The following is a 14,438-nucleotide window of genomic DNA, read 5'->3' on the forward strand; positions in this document are numbered from 1 at the left end:
CTGTAGCACCGCAAACAAGAACATGTAAACAGATGAGTGTGACCAACTGATAAATCTCAGACAACAGGCGTGGCAAAATTGGTTGTGCAACAAAAATCAAAAGACCCTGGAAGATCTCAAAGATACTAGGAAAACAGTCACAAAAGCAATACGAACAGTCCATAAACAACACGGAGACAAAAAATTGCAAGACATAGAAAATGATTTCAAGAAAAACAATTCCCGATATTTCTACAGAGTATTCAAACAAAAATTAACAAAGTACTCTCCTCCATCACTCCAGTTCAAAAATGACCATGGGGAAATTGCTCATACCAACACCGAAAACTGTGAAATTCTTGCAAAATACTTTTCTAAATTACTGAATTGTGAAAAGCCTGCAGAAAAATTTGAGTTCCATCGTACACAACGAAACCCAGACTCAAAGCCACCAAGTTTTCAAGAGATTAAAGAGATAATTCAGTCACTGAAAAATAACAAAGCATCAGGAGAAGACCAAATCATCGCAGAATTATGGAAAAATGCAGGAGAAAATCTTATTGCAAAACTCAAAGAAATTATACATGAAATCTGGAAAACTGAAAAAATCCCCACAGATTGGAAGACTGCAATCATACATCCTCTGTACAAAAAAGGAAGTAAAACAGACCCCAACAACTATCGTGGAATCTCTTTATTGTCAATAACATACAAAATTCTGTCTAAAGCCCTACTAAACCGCGCAGAACCTCAGCTGGATTCAAAACTAGGCGAATACCGAGGTGGGTTCAGAAAAGGTCGATCTTGCGTAGAACAGATCCTTAACTTGAAAAACTCAATGAAATATTTACATAGTACTTCAAACAAAAGTTATGTCATCACGTTTGTCGACTTTAAAAAAGCATATGACAGTATAGACCGAGAATCCCTTTTTGAAGTATTAGCAGAATTTGGACTAGATCAAAAGACAACAAACATCATAAAAGAAACACTCACGGAGACCAAATCCAAAGTAAAATTTATGGGAGAATTGAGCACAGAATTTGAAATAGACGCAGGAGTACGACAAGGGGATGTACTGTCCCCAGTGCTCTTCAATTGTGCTCTTGAAAAAGTTGTTAGAGAATGGAAAAAAGCAGGTGCACCAGCACACAGACTGGGACCAAGACATAAGGGCATAGAATTACACTGTTAAGCATTTGCTGATGACATGGCACTGATCGCACAAGACATTACTGATGCACAGAAACAGCTAGAATTATTACAAGAACAGGCAGCTAAAATAGGATTACAAATTTCATTTGAAAAAACAAAATTTATGACTGACGTCAAAGATACACCTTCTGATCTCAAAATTGGTAATAACTACATCTCTCGAGTAAAAGAATTTAAATATTTAGGTGAATGGATTGCAGAAAATTGTAATGAAAAGAAATCTGTCAGATCAAGAGTCCAGAAAATGGAGACGGCGTTTCAGTTAACAAAAAACATTTACAACAAAAAGAGTCTCTCGTGGAACTGCAAAATACGACACTACACAACAGTAATTACACCCGAAGCCCTCTACACATCTGAGACACTAAACCTTGAACACAGAACACTAAAAGAGGAATTAGAAGTGAAAGAACGTAAGATAGTGAGGAAAATCCTAGGACCAAGAACTAAAGATGGGGTACATTATCCAAAACCCAATGCAGAAATATATAAAAATATCTCCAAAATAACAGACACAATGCGCATGAGAAGAATCCAGTTCATGGGGCACTTAGAAAGAATGGACTCAAACAGGTTAACGCACAAAATCCATACATTTTTAAAGAAAAAAACCACAAGACCGAACTGGTACAAACAGACAGAAAATGACCTGAGAGAATTAGGGTCTCCAAATCTACATGATAGAAATGAAATCGGAAAAATCACAAACACACGGGGTTTTGAGGAAGAAGAGAGAAAAACTAACCGACATACATGGTCTACGCAACGAAAGCTAGTCCATTGGTTGCTTATGAAGGAATACTGGGCGAAAAGGAAGGCCAACAAATGTTGATTACGCGTGGTCCTAAGTGATCCATCCGCGAAGAAGAAGAAGAATAGAGGGAAACATTCCACATGGGAAAAATATATCTAAAAACAAAGATGATGTGACTTACCAAACGAAAGCGCTGGCACGTCGATAGACACACAAACAAACACAAACATACACACAAAATTCAAGCTTTCGCAACAAACTGTTGCCTCATCAGGAAAGAGGGAAGGAGAGGGAAAGACGAAAGGATGTGGGTTTTAAGGGAGAGTGTAAGGAGTCATTCCAATCCCGGGAGCAGAAAGATTTACCTTAGGGGGAAAAAAGGACGGGTATACACTCGCACACACACACACATATCCATCCACACATATACAGCTATATATATATACATGGTGTTTCAAAAATGACCGGTATATTTGAAACGGCAATAAAAACTAAACGAGCAGCGATAGAAATACACCGTTTGTTGCAATATGCTTGGGACAACAGTACATTTTCAGGCAGACAAACTTTCGAAATTACAGTAGTTACAATTTTCAACAACAGATGGTGCTGCGGTCTGGGAAACTCTGTAGTACGATATTTTCCACATATCCACCATGCGTAGCAATAATATGGCGTAGTCTGTGAATGAAATTACTCGAAACCTTTGACAACGTGTCTGGCGGAATGGCTTCACATGCAGATGAGATGTACTGCTTCAGCTGTTCAATTGTTTCTGGATTCTGGCGGTACACCTGGTCTTTCAAGTGTCCCCACAGAAAGAAGTCACAGGGGTTCATGTCTGGCGAATAGGGAGGCCAATCCACGCCGCCTCCTGTATGTTTCGGATAGCCCAAAGCAATCACACGATCATCGAAATATTCATTCAGGAAATTAAAGACGTCGGCCGTGCGATGTGGCCGGGCACCATCTTGCATAAACCACGAGATGTTCGCAGTGTCGTCTAAGGCAGTTTGTACCGCCACAAATTCACGAAGAATGTCCAGATAGCGTGATGCAGTAATCGTTTCGGATCTGAAAAATGGGCCAATGATTCCTTTGGAAGAAATGGCGGCCCAGACCAGTACTTTTTGAGGATGCAGGGACGATGGGACTGCAACATGGGGCTTTTCGGTTCCCCATATGCGCCAGTTCTGTTTATTGACGACGCCGTCCAGGTAAAAATAAGCTTCGTCAGTAAACCAAATGCTGCCCACATGCATATCGCCGTCATCAATCCTGTGCCCTATATCGTTAGCGAATGTCTCTCGTGCAGCAATGGTAGCGGTGCTGAGGGGTTGCCGCGTTTGAATTTTGTATGGATAGAGGTGTAAACTCTGGTGCATGAGACGATACGTGGACGTTGGCGTCATTTGGACCGCAGCTGCAACACGGCGAACGGAAACCCGAGGCCGCTGTCGGATCACCTGCTGCACTAGCTGCACGTTGTCCTCTGTGGTTGCCGTACGCGGTCGCCCTACCTTTCCAGGACGTTCATCCGTCACGTTCCCAGTCCGTTGAAATTTTTCAAACAGATCCTTTATTGTATCGCTTTTCGGTCCTTTGGTTACATAAAACCTCCATTGAAAACTTCGTCTTGTTGCAACAACACTGTGTTCTAGGCGGTGGAATTCCAACACCAGAAAAATCCTCTGTTCTAAGGAATAAACCATGTTGTCTACAGCATACTTGCACGTTGTGAACAGCACACGCTTACAGCAGAAAGACGACGTACAGAATGGCGCACCCACAGACTGCATTGTCTTCTATATCTTTCACATCACTTGCAGCGCCATCTGTTGTTGAAAATTGTAACTACTGTAATTTCGAAAGTTTGTCCGCTTGAAAATGTACTGTTGTCCCAAGCATATTGCAACAAACGGTGTATTTCTATCGCTGCTCGTTTAGTTTTTATTGCCGTTTAAAATATACCAGTCATTTTTGAAACACCGTGTGTGTATATATATATATATATATATATATATATATATATATATATATATATATATATTTAAATAGAGGGAAACATTCCACGCAGGAAAAATATATCCAAAAACAAAGATGATGCGACCCACCAAATGAAAGTGCTGGCAGGTCGACAGACACACAAACACACGCAAACATACACACAAAATTCTAGCTTTCGCAACCAACCAACGGTCGCCTCGTCAGGAAAGAGGGAAGGAGAGGGAAAGACGAAAGGATTTGGGTTCTAAGGGAGAGGGTAGGAGTCACTCCAATCCCGGGAGCGGAAAGACCCACCCTAGGGGGAAAAAAGGACGGGTACACACACACACACACACACACACACACACACACACATCCATCCACACATACACAGACACAAGCAGACATCTTTCTAGGGTGGGTCTTTCCGCTACCCTCTCCCTTAGAATCCAAATCCTTTCGTCTTTCCCTCTCCTTCCCTCTTTCCTGACGAGGCGACCGTTGGTTGGTAGCGAAAGCTAGAATTTTGTGTGTATGTTTGCGTGTGTTTGTGTGTCTGTCAACCTGCCAGCACTTTCATTTGGTGGGTCGCATCATCTTTGTTTTTGGATGCCTCCATGGTGTAGGCTGGACACACATCGTGTATCCAGCTCGCACCGTCTGTGTAAGTAGGGTACATGACAAAATCAATCACCAAGACTACTGTCTTCATAAACTACAAATAAGTGAGTTGTCAAGGAATATAGAGTGTGTGTGTGTGTGTGTGTGTGTGTGTGTGTGTGTGTCGTAAATTACCGAACTATCAGTTTAATAAGCCACAGCTGCAAAACACTAATGTGAATTCTTTACAGACGAATGGAAAAACAGTTAGAAGCCGACCTCGGGGAAGATCAGTTTGGATTCCGCAGAAATGTTGGAGCGTGTGAGGCAATACTGACCCTACAACTTATCTTAGAAGCTAGATTAAGGAAAGGCAAACCTACGTTTGTAGCATTTGTGGACTTAGAGAAAGCTTTTGACAATGTTGAGTGGAATACTCTGTTTCAAATTCTGAAGGTGGCAGGGGTAAAATACAAGGAGCGAAAGGCTATTTGCAATTTGTACAGAAACCAGATGGCAGTTATAAGAGTCGAGGGACATGAAAGGGAAGCAGTGGTTGGGAAGAGAGTGAGACAGGGTTGTAGCCTCTTCCCGATGTTATTCAATCTGTATATTGAGCAAGCAGTAAAGGAAACAAAAGAAAAATTCGGAGTAGGAATTAAAATCCATGGAGAAGAAATAAAAACTTTAAGGTTTGCCGATGACATTGTAATTCTGTCAGAGACAGGAAAGAACCTGGAAGAGCAGCTGAACGGAATGGACAGTGTCTTGAAAGGAGGATATAAGATTAACATCAACAAAAGCAAAACAAGGATAATGGAATGTAGTCGAATTAAATTGAGTGATGCTGGGGGAATTAGATTAGGAAATGAGATGCTTAAAGTAGTAAATGAGTTTTGCCATTTTAGGAGCAAATTAACTGATGATGGTCAAAGTAGAGAGGATATAAAATGTAGACTGGCAATGGCAAGGAAAGTGTTTCTGAAAAAGAGAAATTTGTTAACATCAAGTATAGATTTAAGTGTCAGGAACTCGTATCTGAAAGTATTTGTATGGAGTGTAGCCATGTATGGAAGTGAAACATGGCTGATAAATAGTTTGGACAAGAAGAGAATAGAAGCTTTCGAAATGTGGTGCTACAGAAGAATGCTGATGGTTAGATGGGTAGATCACATAACTAATGAGGAGGTGTTGAATAGGATTGGGGAGAAGAGGAGTTTGTGGCACAAGTTGACTATAAGAAGGGATCTGTTGGTAGGGCATATTATGAGGCATCAAGGGTTCACCAATTTAGTATTGGAGGGCAGCGTGGAGGGTAAAAATCGTAGAGGGAGACAAAGAGATGAATGCACTAAGCAGATTCAGAAGAGTGTAGGTTGCAGGAGATACTGGGAGATAAAGAAGCTTGCACAGGATAGAGTAGCATAGAGAGCTGCATCAGACCAGTCTCTGGACTGAAGACCACAACAGAGAGAGAGAGAGAGAGAGAGAGAGAGAGAGAGAGAGAGTGAGTGAGTGAGTGAATGTGTAACAATTTTTGTTTTTCATATTCATGTTTCCAAAAAACGCTTAAAGAAAGATTTTCACAATTCCTGTTACAGGTTCCTAAGGGTTGTGAAGGTGACTTGGCAGAACAAATCTGATAAGGAGCCCATGTCTGCAAATTTACGATTCGGATGTAAAATAAGTTTGAAGGTTGGATCACTTTCATATCTTCCACTTTACTGTGTGCAGACAAGCACACAGTGGAGGTAACGAGCTCGAACTCGCATGCTGTAGGAGCACAGGATACAGTCAGTGTTTAGAATATTCGTCTCAGTGTTGCATTCTACGTGGTGAAGGACATTCTCTTCAAAGTAGAGAGTTTGGCCGGTCTGTGAAGCACCACAGATCGCTGTAGTTGTGTACGTACTGACCAGTTTCTTGCAGCCATTGTTGGAGTCAGAGGAAAATAGTACGTGATGTCATAATTACAACAGCGTGTGAGAATGGCACACTCTTCTCGATAGGTGCGCGCACTGGGAAGTGGAAGATTCGAAAGTGTTCTAATCTTCAAACTTTTTTACATCTCAAGAGGTGTGGGTTCATTATTAGAAACTAGTATACTAAGTCCCCTCTCCAAGTCCTAGAAGACTGCAATAGGAATTGTAAAACACTTTGTTGACAATAAAAAACAGAAAGCGTACAGAAAGCAGAATCTGGACAGAGGATGAAAGTAAACTAATAATTCGTACCAGTCGGCCACAGTCAGTGAGGCCTTTATCTCGAGGCACATCTGTGGTAACGGGTGAAACTTTGGCGTGACACGTACCACAGCTGTATACATTTTAAGAAACTTTTATTTTCACAGACTCAGTTGTATGACATAAATGACTGAGTTGTTTGGTCATATGTAAGACAGAGAAGGACAACCTGACTGATCGATTCAGACCACAGAAGAGGACACAGAATTGACAAACATTTTCCGAATAACTGTAGGTCATAACTGCACCGTTGTGGAACTACAGCTGATTGGTGACGAGAGCACAGAAAAGTGTGTGCTCTCGAACTAACTTTCTGCAGCGTAATTGCCTGTTACACTAAAGAGCACAGTTACTACTTAAATTAGCTGCAGATGATAGTATCAGCTGGTCTGTCAAACTTGGTAAAACTTTAAATACATATCCACGGCTAGTTACCTGACACACGAATTTTCTGTTATGTTTACTGTTTAATGGTAGACTGTTAAATCCAATTATGCTAATAGTACTGTAATGTCAATAATAAGATACTAATTGGTACTGGAGAAACAGGACTGCATGTAGATAGTTGACATGAGGTACTGTAAGATTCAGTGTTGTTAATACTGAAATGTATAGGCTACATGTTTGTTTTTTTGTCATGTAGAGATAACCGGAATTAACTTTTATTCTAACAACTTCAGTAGCACCGATTCTGACAAAATTACACAACTAGACACATCCTCGCAGCTGACCGGCTGCTCTTCTACAGCGGGAGCTTCCCGACAGTGCATTTCTGACTCGTGGTTCTCTAGGAAATATTGCTCAAATCGAGGTTGCCTATGTTGCTCTAATCTCGTGTTATGGCCACTTTTATTTTCCCATACTATATAACGATCACCTCGATATCCACGTGTCCCCACTGTCCGTGATCAGTCGAACATATCTGAAACAAATTTAAATTAGAATTTTGATACCTGGAAAATTAATATAGTTACAATTTCCCTATTTTTTAGTGTTCTAAAATTGTACTCGGTGCAAATCAGATAGCGCCTCGGGTCATTTGACGTGGATGTTTCCAAAAAATGTAGTGTTGTGACCCTATCCTTTCGTGAGAGTTACGTTGCTGTGGCAACTGATCAGCGTCCTGAAGTTATCAAAACTGGTGAGCAGGGTGTGTTCTGTCATTGTAAGCAGAATGTGTCAGGTTGCTGTTTCTTATTTTTTTTCCCCCCATTATAAAGACAAAATAATGTGACACAACATAAACTATGTACTCGATTGTATTTTTAAGGAATGGAGGACTGCCACAACTGGAAGTGCTGGATCTGCCACACGGATACGGTGTGGAAGATAACACAGTAATTGCCATCAGCCACGGGTGTCCCGCTTTGCGGCAGCTCTCCGTCACTCACGCTACGAAGCTGTCGCCTGCCGCCTTCTCGGAGATCGACCGTCTGGAACATCTTGAAATGTAAGTGATGTTGCTGGCTTTGCAGTGTAGTGCAGACAGAGTATTTTGCTGAATAATGAAAACGTATCTGGTGAAGTAGTACAGAATCGTGTGAGTTACTCGTAAATGTTGTGACTGAAATTGTGTCGAAAAAGAATTGTAAGTCGAGACATTAAATAAAATATGCAGCTGGCCATTAAAACTGTAATATCACAGAAGTAGAGTGCAACAATTGTCAAACACGCATGAAGTTTACTACTGTTTTTACCCAAGTATAAGACGATCCGAAAGGCTTCTTTAGAAACATTTATTTTAACATACCCTGACTAATCAGAATAACAAACTGTTTTATTGACTGTCTACATTTTGATAATACAAGGATAATTAACTACTTAATATTTTTTTTTTTCAAATTATGTCCCAAAAATGATATTTTTTATTAATGAAAAACATTATATACTGAAAGACATTACATACTGAAATATAAAGATGGGTTTTAGAGCTCAAAATTATAAGTTACAAAATTTTGAAAATAACCAATAGTAAAATCCCGAGCATACTCGTGCACTAGACTTTGGTTGATATATCTGAAACTTGGAGTCATTTTTAGGTTTCTGTGCAGCTGTCAATTCTAAGTGTGGATTTCACAACAGTTTCCTGTGAACAGAAATCTCATAGAAGCTGGCCAGAGCACAGTGGACGTATTTATCTCGTACCACCGGCAAGTACTTGTCGGTCGACTGACAAATTGTCGTCACTTTCTGTCTCGAATGAAATAACGCCACATTCTTCTTCACTTTCTAAGGTGCAGTAAATGAAGCAGGCAAAAAGGAATACAAACGTCTCAAAAATGAGATTGATAGGAAGTGCAAAACGGCTAAGCAGGGATGGCTAGAGAACAAACGTAAGGATGTAGAGGCTTATCTCAAGAGGAGTAAGATAGATACTGCCTACAGGAAAATTAAAGATGTTTGGAGAAAAGAGAACCACTTGTATGAATATCAAGAGCTCAGATGGAAACCCAGTTCTAAGCAAAGAAGGGAAGGCAGAAAGGTGGAAGGAGTATATAGAGGGTTTATACAGGGGCGATGTTCTTGAGGACAATATCATAGAAATAGAAGAGAATGTAGATGAAGATGAAATGGGAGATACGATGCTGCGTGAAGAGTTTGACAGAGCATTGAAAGACCTGAGTCGAAACAAGGATCTGGGAGTAGACAGCATTCCATTAGAACTACTGACAGCCATGGGAGAGCCAGTCCTGACAAAACTCTACCATCTGGTGAGCAAGATGTATGAGACAGGCGAAATACCCTCAGACTTCAAGAAGAATATAAAAATTCCAATCCGAAAGAAAGCAGGTGTTGACAGATGTGAAAATTACCGAACTCTCACGTTAATAAGTCACGGCTGCAAAATACTAACGCGAATTCTTTACAGACGAATGAAAAAACTGGTAGAAGCGGACCTCGGGGAAGATCAGTTTGGATTCCGTAGAAATGTTGGAACACGTGAGGCAATACTGACCCTACGACTTATCTTGGAAGAAAGATTAAGGAAAGGCAAACCTACATTTCTAGCATTTGTAGACTTAGAGAAAGCTTTTGACAATGTTGACTGGAATACTCTCTTTCAAATTCAGCAGGTGGCAGGGGTAAAATACAGGGAGCGAAAGTCTAATTACAATTTGTACAGGAAGCAGATGGCTGTTATAAGAGTCGAGGAAGCAGTGGTTGGGAAGGGAATGAGACACGGGGTTGTAGCCTCCCCCGATGTTATTCAATCTGTATATTGAGCAAGCAGTAAAGGAAACAAAAGAAAAGTTTGGAGTAGGTATTAAAATCCATTGAGAAGAAATAAAAACTAGGAGGTTCGCCGATGGCATTGTAATTCTGTCAGAGACAGCAAAGGACTTGGAAGAGCAGTTGAACGGAATGGACAGTGTCTTGAAAGGAGGATCTAAGATGAACATCAACAAAAGTAAAATGAGGCTAATGGAATGTAGTCGAATTAAGTCGGGTGATGCTGAGGGAATTAGATTAGGAAATGAGATACTTAAAATAGTAAAGGAGTTTTGCTGTTTGGGGAGCAAAATAACTGAAGATGGTTGAAGTAGAGAGGATGTAAAATGTAGACTGGCAATGGCAAGGAAAGCGTTTCTGAAGAAGAGAAATTTGTTAACGTCGAGTATTGATTTAAGTGTCAGGAAGTCGTTTCTGAAAGTATTTGTATGGAGTGTAGCCATATATGGAAGTGAAACATGGACGATAAATAGTTTAGACAAGAAGAGAATAGAAGCTTTCAAAATGTGGTGCTACAGAAGAATGCTGAGGATTAGATGGGTAGATCACATAACTAATGAGGAGGTATTGAATAGAATTGGGGAGAAGGGGAGTTTGTGGCACAACTTGACCAGAAGAAGGGATCGGTTGGTAGGACATGTTCTGAGGCATCAAGGAATCACCAATTTAGTATTGGAGGGCAGCGTGGTGGGTAAAAATCGTAGAGGGAGACCAGGAGATGAATACACTAAGCAGATTCAGAAGGATGTAGGCTGCAGTAGGTACTGGGAGATGGAAGAAGCTTGCACAGGATAGAGTAGCATGGAGAGCTGCATCAAACCAGTCTCAGGACTGAAGACCACAACAACAACAACATCAAAAACAACAACAACATGCTTAAATTCAATGTCAAACTTAGGATCACTGTAGTAAACCTAAACAACAATAAAGGAGAAAGGCTGGAAAGCACGTCTTTAATTGTCGAGCATCTAAAGCTGCACACAGTAAAGATGGTACCGAGTGGCAACCACCTCAAACAAACCACGACAGCCAGGTGCAAACGTATTACCAGATGCTCTATAGTGGCTGAACACTTAACTATCAGTGCTGAAACAGGTATAAATGGAGTTTTACTTTTTCACATGTCTATTTATAAGCTGCCGAAGTACACTATGGATTTTTAGTATCTGTCAGAATAATAAAACCGAGGTAACTCAGGGTTTTATGATAAGGAGTTAAAATAAAGGAAAAGATATGGTTTTCATTAATATTTGGACTGTTTTCTTTTCTACCTATTTTGCTTCTAACCCAGTTTTCTGTGGTACCACTGTTTTTAATCATTATCCTGACAGTACAGCTGTGAAATTTATATCTTTGTTGTCACAATTATTTGCCTGTTTATTCAGAATACATTGCAATTTCAAAGGTTTTGGTGGGACCTGAGAAGGCATCTGTCATCCCTCGCTCCACCCTTTCCCTGCCCTTCCAAATTCTTCAGAACTGACCTGCATGTGACCTCAGAGCCAAAGCTTCATCTCTTAATGTATTATGACCTCTATATGCTCTACAAAACAATGTGAAAATGTTGACTGTGAATACGAGATGAAATGATCCTGCAGTTTAGGAATGATGAATTTGGGAAAAGCCTCATCTTATAATCGGGTAAATGCGTTAAACATTTGTATATGCAGAGAATCGGCATTTCAGTGCAATGGTGCAAAATTCTTAGCGAAACCTCTACCTACTTTCTTTACGTAAGGAAATATTACAATGTAGGTTTCTCTACATGGAGCATAAAAGCCTTTACAGTTCCCAGGACTGATGAATTTTATAGCTCAGTGGAAAAGTATATTGTCACTTAACATGGAAAAAATGTACTTTCACCCAAGGGATAGTGTATTTTCTATAGGCAAAAAGTGTGTTTTTGTTAAAGAAATCGAGGAAATTTTTTCTTCTCAATGCATAACCCTGAAGTTTCTCATTGTGAGATAGTGGCTAATGTAGCATATTGCTCTTTTCCATTGTGTTAACAATGGCTTACTGATTATAAACCTGATGTTCAGGCTATCTCAAGGAGTAGGGTATCGTCATCAGTGTTGCAAATCTTTCCTTCAGAACTTGTGTAAGGTGTTGTTTTTGTGACTTTTCCTTTGTGACAGTCATGCCACTTTGCAGGTGTATTTGTCATCACCCTCACATTAGACTTAAGTTTAATTTTGGAACAATTTTACATGAAGATGTACAATAATTTTGATTTACATGAAAAATGCTCTGTCTCAAAGGTGACAGCTAGGAGTAAAATTCATCATATTTATTTCTGCCACCTCGTTCCCGTGTAAACGATAGTGCGCTTGTGGTCTGTTACAGACTAGATGTGACGGGTTGTAGCAGACTCGGCGGAGGCCTATTCCCCTGCCTCGTCGGGCTACCGCGACTTCACACGTTGCGAATGGGTACCATGTATTTTGGTACCACGTATTTTACAGAGTTGCAGCCAGGTGTGAGCAGCATCCTCAAATTGTCAGCTTTGCGCTGTCTGACATTCGATTATTCGGATGTTACTGGAGTGCCTTTTGATAAGTTTCCGGAGAATCTCGTCAGTCTCAGGTAAGGAAAGATCTGTGTCTACGTGATTACTTTGTAGGTTCAAGCTTTGGAAACTGCAGGTTGGAATACGAATAATATAAGGAAAAGGATAGATTCTTACTCGTGACAAAGGTGACCTGTCGAGAAGCAGAAACGCACGACAGAAAGACTGTTACACAGTATAGCTTTCGACAAAAGCCTTCTTCTGCAAAGAGAGAGAGAGAGATAGAGAGAGAGAGAGAGAGAAGCACATTGAGACAAGCCAGCACACCTCATGCACACATGTCCGCTCCCACCAGCAGGTCTGACTGGAACACAACTGTCACATTAATAGCAATCTGAACCATGGACCTTGCCGTTGGTGGGGAGGCTTGCATGCCTCAGCGATACAGATAGCCGTACCGTAGGTGCAACCACAACGGAGGGGTATCTGTTGAGAGGCCAGACAAACGTGTGGTTCCTGAAGAGGGGCAGCAGCCTTTTCAGTAGTTGCAGGTTCAACAGTCTGGATGATTGACTGATCTGGCCTTGTAACACTAACCAAAACGGCCTTGCTGTGCTGGTACTGCGAACGGCTGAAAGCAAGGGGAAACTACAGCCGTAATTTTTCCCGAGAACATGCAGCTTTACTGTATGGTTAAATGATGATGGCGTCCTCTTGGGTAAAATATTTCGGAGGTAAAATAGTCCCCCATTTGGATCTCCGGGTGGGGACTAATCAAGAGGATGTCATTATCAGGAGAAAGAAAACTGGCGTTCTACGGATCGGAGTGTGGAATGTCAGGTCCCTTAATCGAGCAGGTAGGTTAGAAAATTTAAAAAGGGAAATGGATAGGTTAAAGTTAGATATAGTGGGAATTAGTGAAGTTCTGTGGCAAGAGGGACAAGAGTTTTGTTCAAGTGAATACAGGGTTATAAATACAAAATCAAATAGGGGTAATGCAGGAGTAGGTTTAATAATGAATAAAAAAAATAGAAGTGCAGGTAAGCTACTACAAACAGCATAGTGAACGCATTATTGTGGCCAAGATAGACACGAAGCCCACGCCTACTACAGTAGTACAAGTTTATATGCCAACTAGCTCTGCAGATGATGAAGAAATTGATGAAATGTATGATGAGATAAAAGAAATTATTCAGGTAGTGAAGGCAGACGAAAATTTAATAGTCATGCGTGACTGGAATTCGAGAGTAGGAAAAGGGAGAGAAGGAAACATAGTAGGTGAATATGGATTGGGGGTAAGGAATGAAAGAGGAAGCCGTCTGGTAGAATTTTGCACAGAGCATAACTTAAATCATAGTTAACACTTGGTTCAAGAATCATGAAAGAAGGTTGTATACATGGAAGAATCCTGGAGATACTAGAAGGTATCAGATAGATTATATAATGGTAAGACAGAGATTTAGGAACCAGGTTTTAAATTGTAAGACATTTCCAGGGGCAAATGTGGACTCTGACCACAATCTGTTGGTTATGAACTGTAGATTAAAACTGAAGAAACTGCAAAAAGGTGGGAATTTAAGGAAATGGGACCTGGATAAACTGACTAAACCAGAGGTTGTACAGAGTTTCAGGGAGAGCGTTAGGGAACAATTGACAGGAATGGGGGAAAGAAATACAGTAGAAGAAGAATGGGTAGCTCTGAGGGATGAAGTAGTGAAGGCAGCAGAGGACCAAGTAGGTAAAAAGACAACGGCTAGTAGAAATCCTTGGGTAACAGAAGAAATATTGAATTTAATTGATGAAAGGAGAAAATATAAAAATGCAGTAAATGAAGCAGGCAAAAAGGAATACAAACGTCTCAAAAATGAGATCGACAGGAAGTGCAAAATGGCTAAGCAGGGATGGCTACAGGACAAATGTA

At 40.6% G+C, this 14,438-nt stretch overlaps 1 protein-coding gene across 6 annotated transcripts in view; it reads left to right on the plus strand.

The window, feature by feature from the left end:
* Nucleotides 1-14,438, plus strand: part of LOC126215355 (F-box/LRR-repeat protein 17-like) — a 110,425-nt gene that overhangs the window by 75,154 nt on the left and 20,833 nt on the right. For 5 of the 6 annotated variants that reach the window (XM_049942043.1, XM_049942046.1, XM_049942044.1 and 2 more), the window contains 2 exons: nucleotides 8,048-8,227; nucleotides 12,355-12,594. In XM_049942043.1, the coding sequence (XP_049798000.1) occupies nucleotides 8,048-8,227; nucleotides 12,355-12,594 (420 nt within the window). The remainder of the gene's footprint in view (nucleotides 1-8,047; nucleotides 8,228-12,354; nucleotides 12,595-14,438) is intronic. The other variant, XM_049942047.1, reaches the window with a different exon arrangement.

Source organism: Schistocerca nitens, chromosome 12, assembly GCF_023898315.1.
Source record: "Schistocerca nitens isolate TAMUIC-IGC-003100 chromosome 12, iqSchNite1.1, whole genome shotgun sequence".
In the NCBI taxonomy this organism is placed as follows: domain Eukaryota; kingdom Metazoa; phylum Arthropoda; class Insecta; order Orthoptera; family Acrididae; genus Schistocerca; species Schistocerca nitens.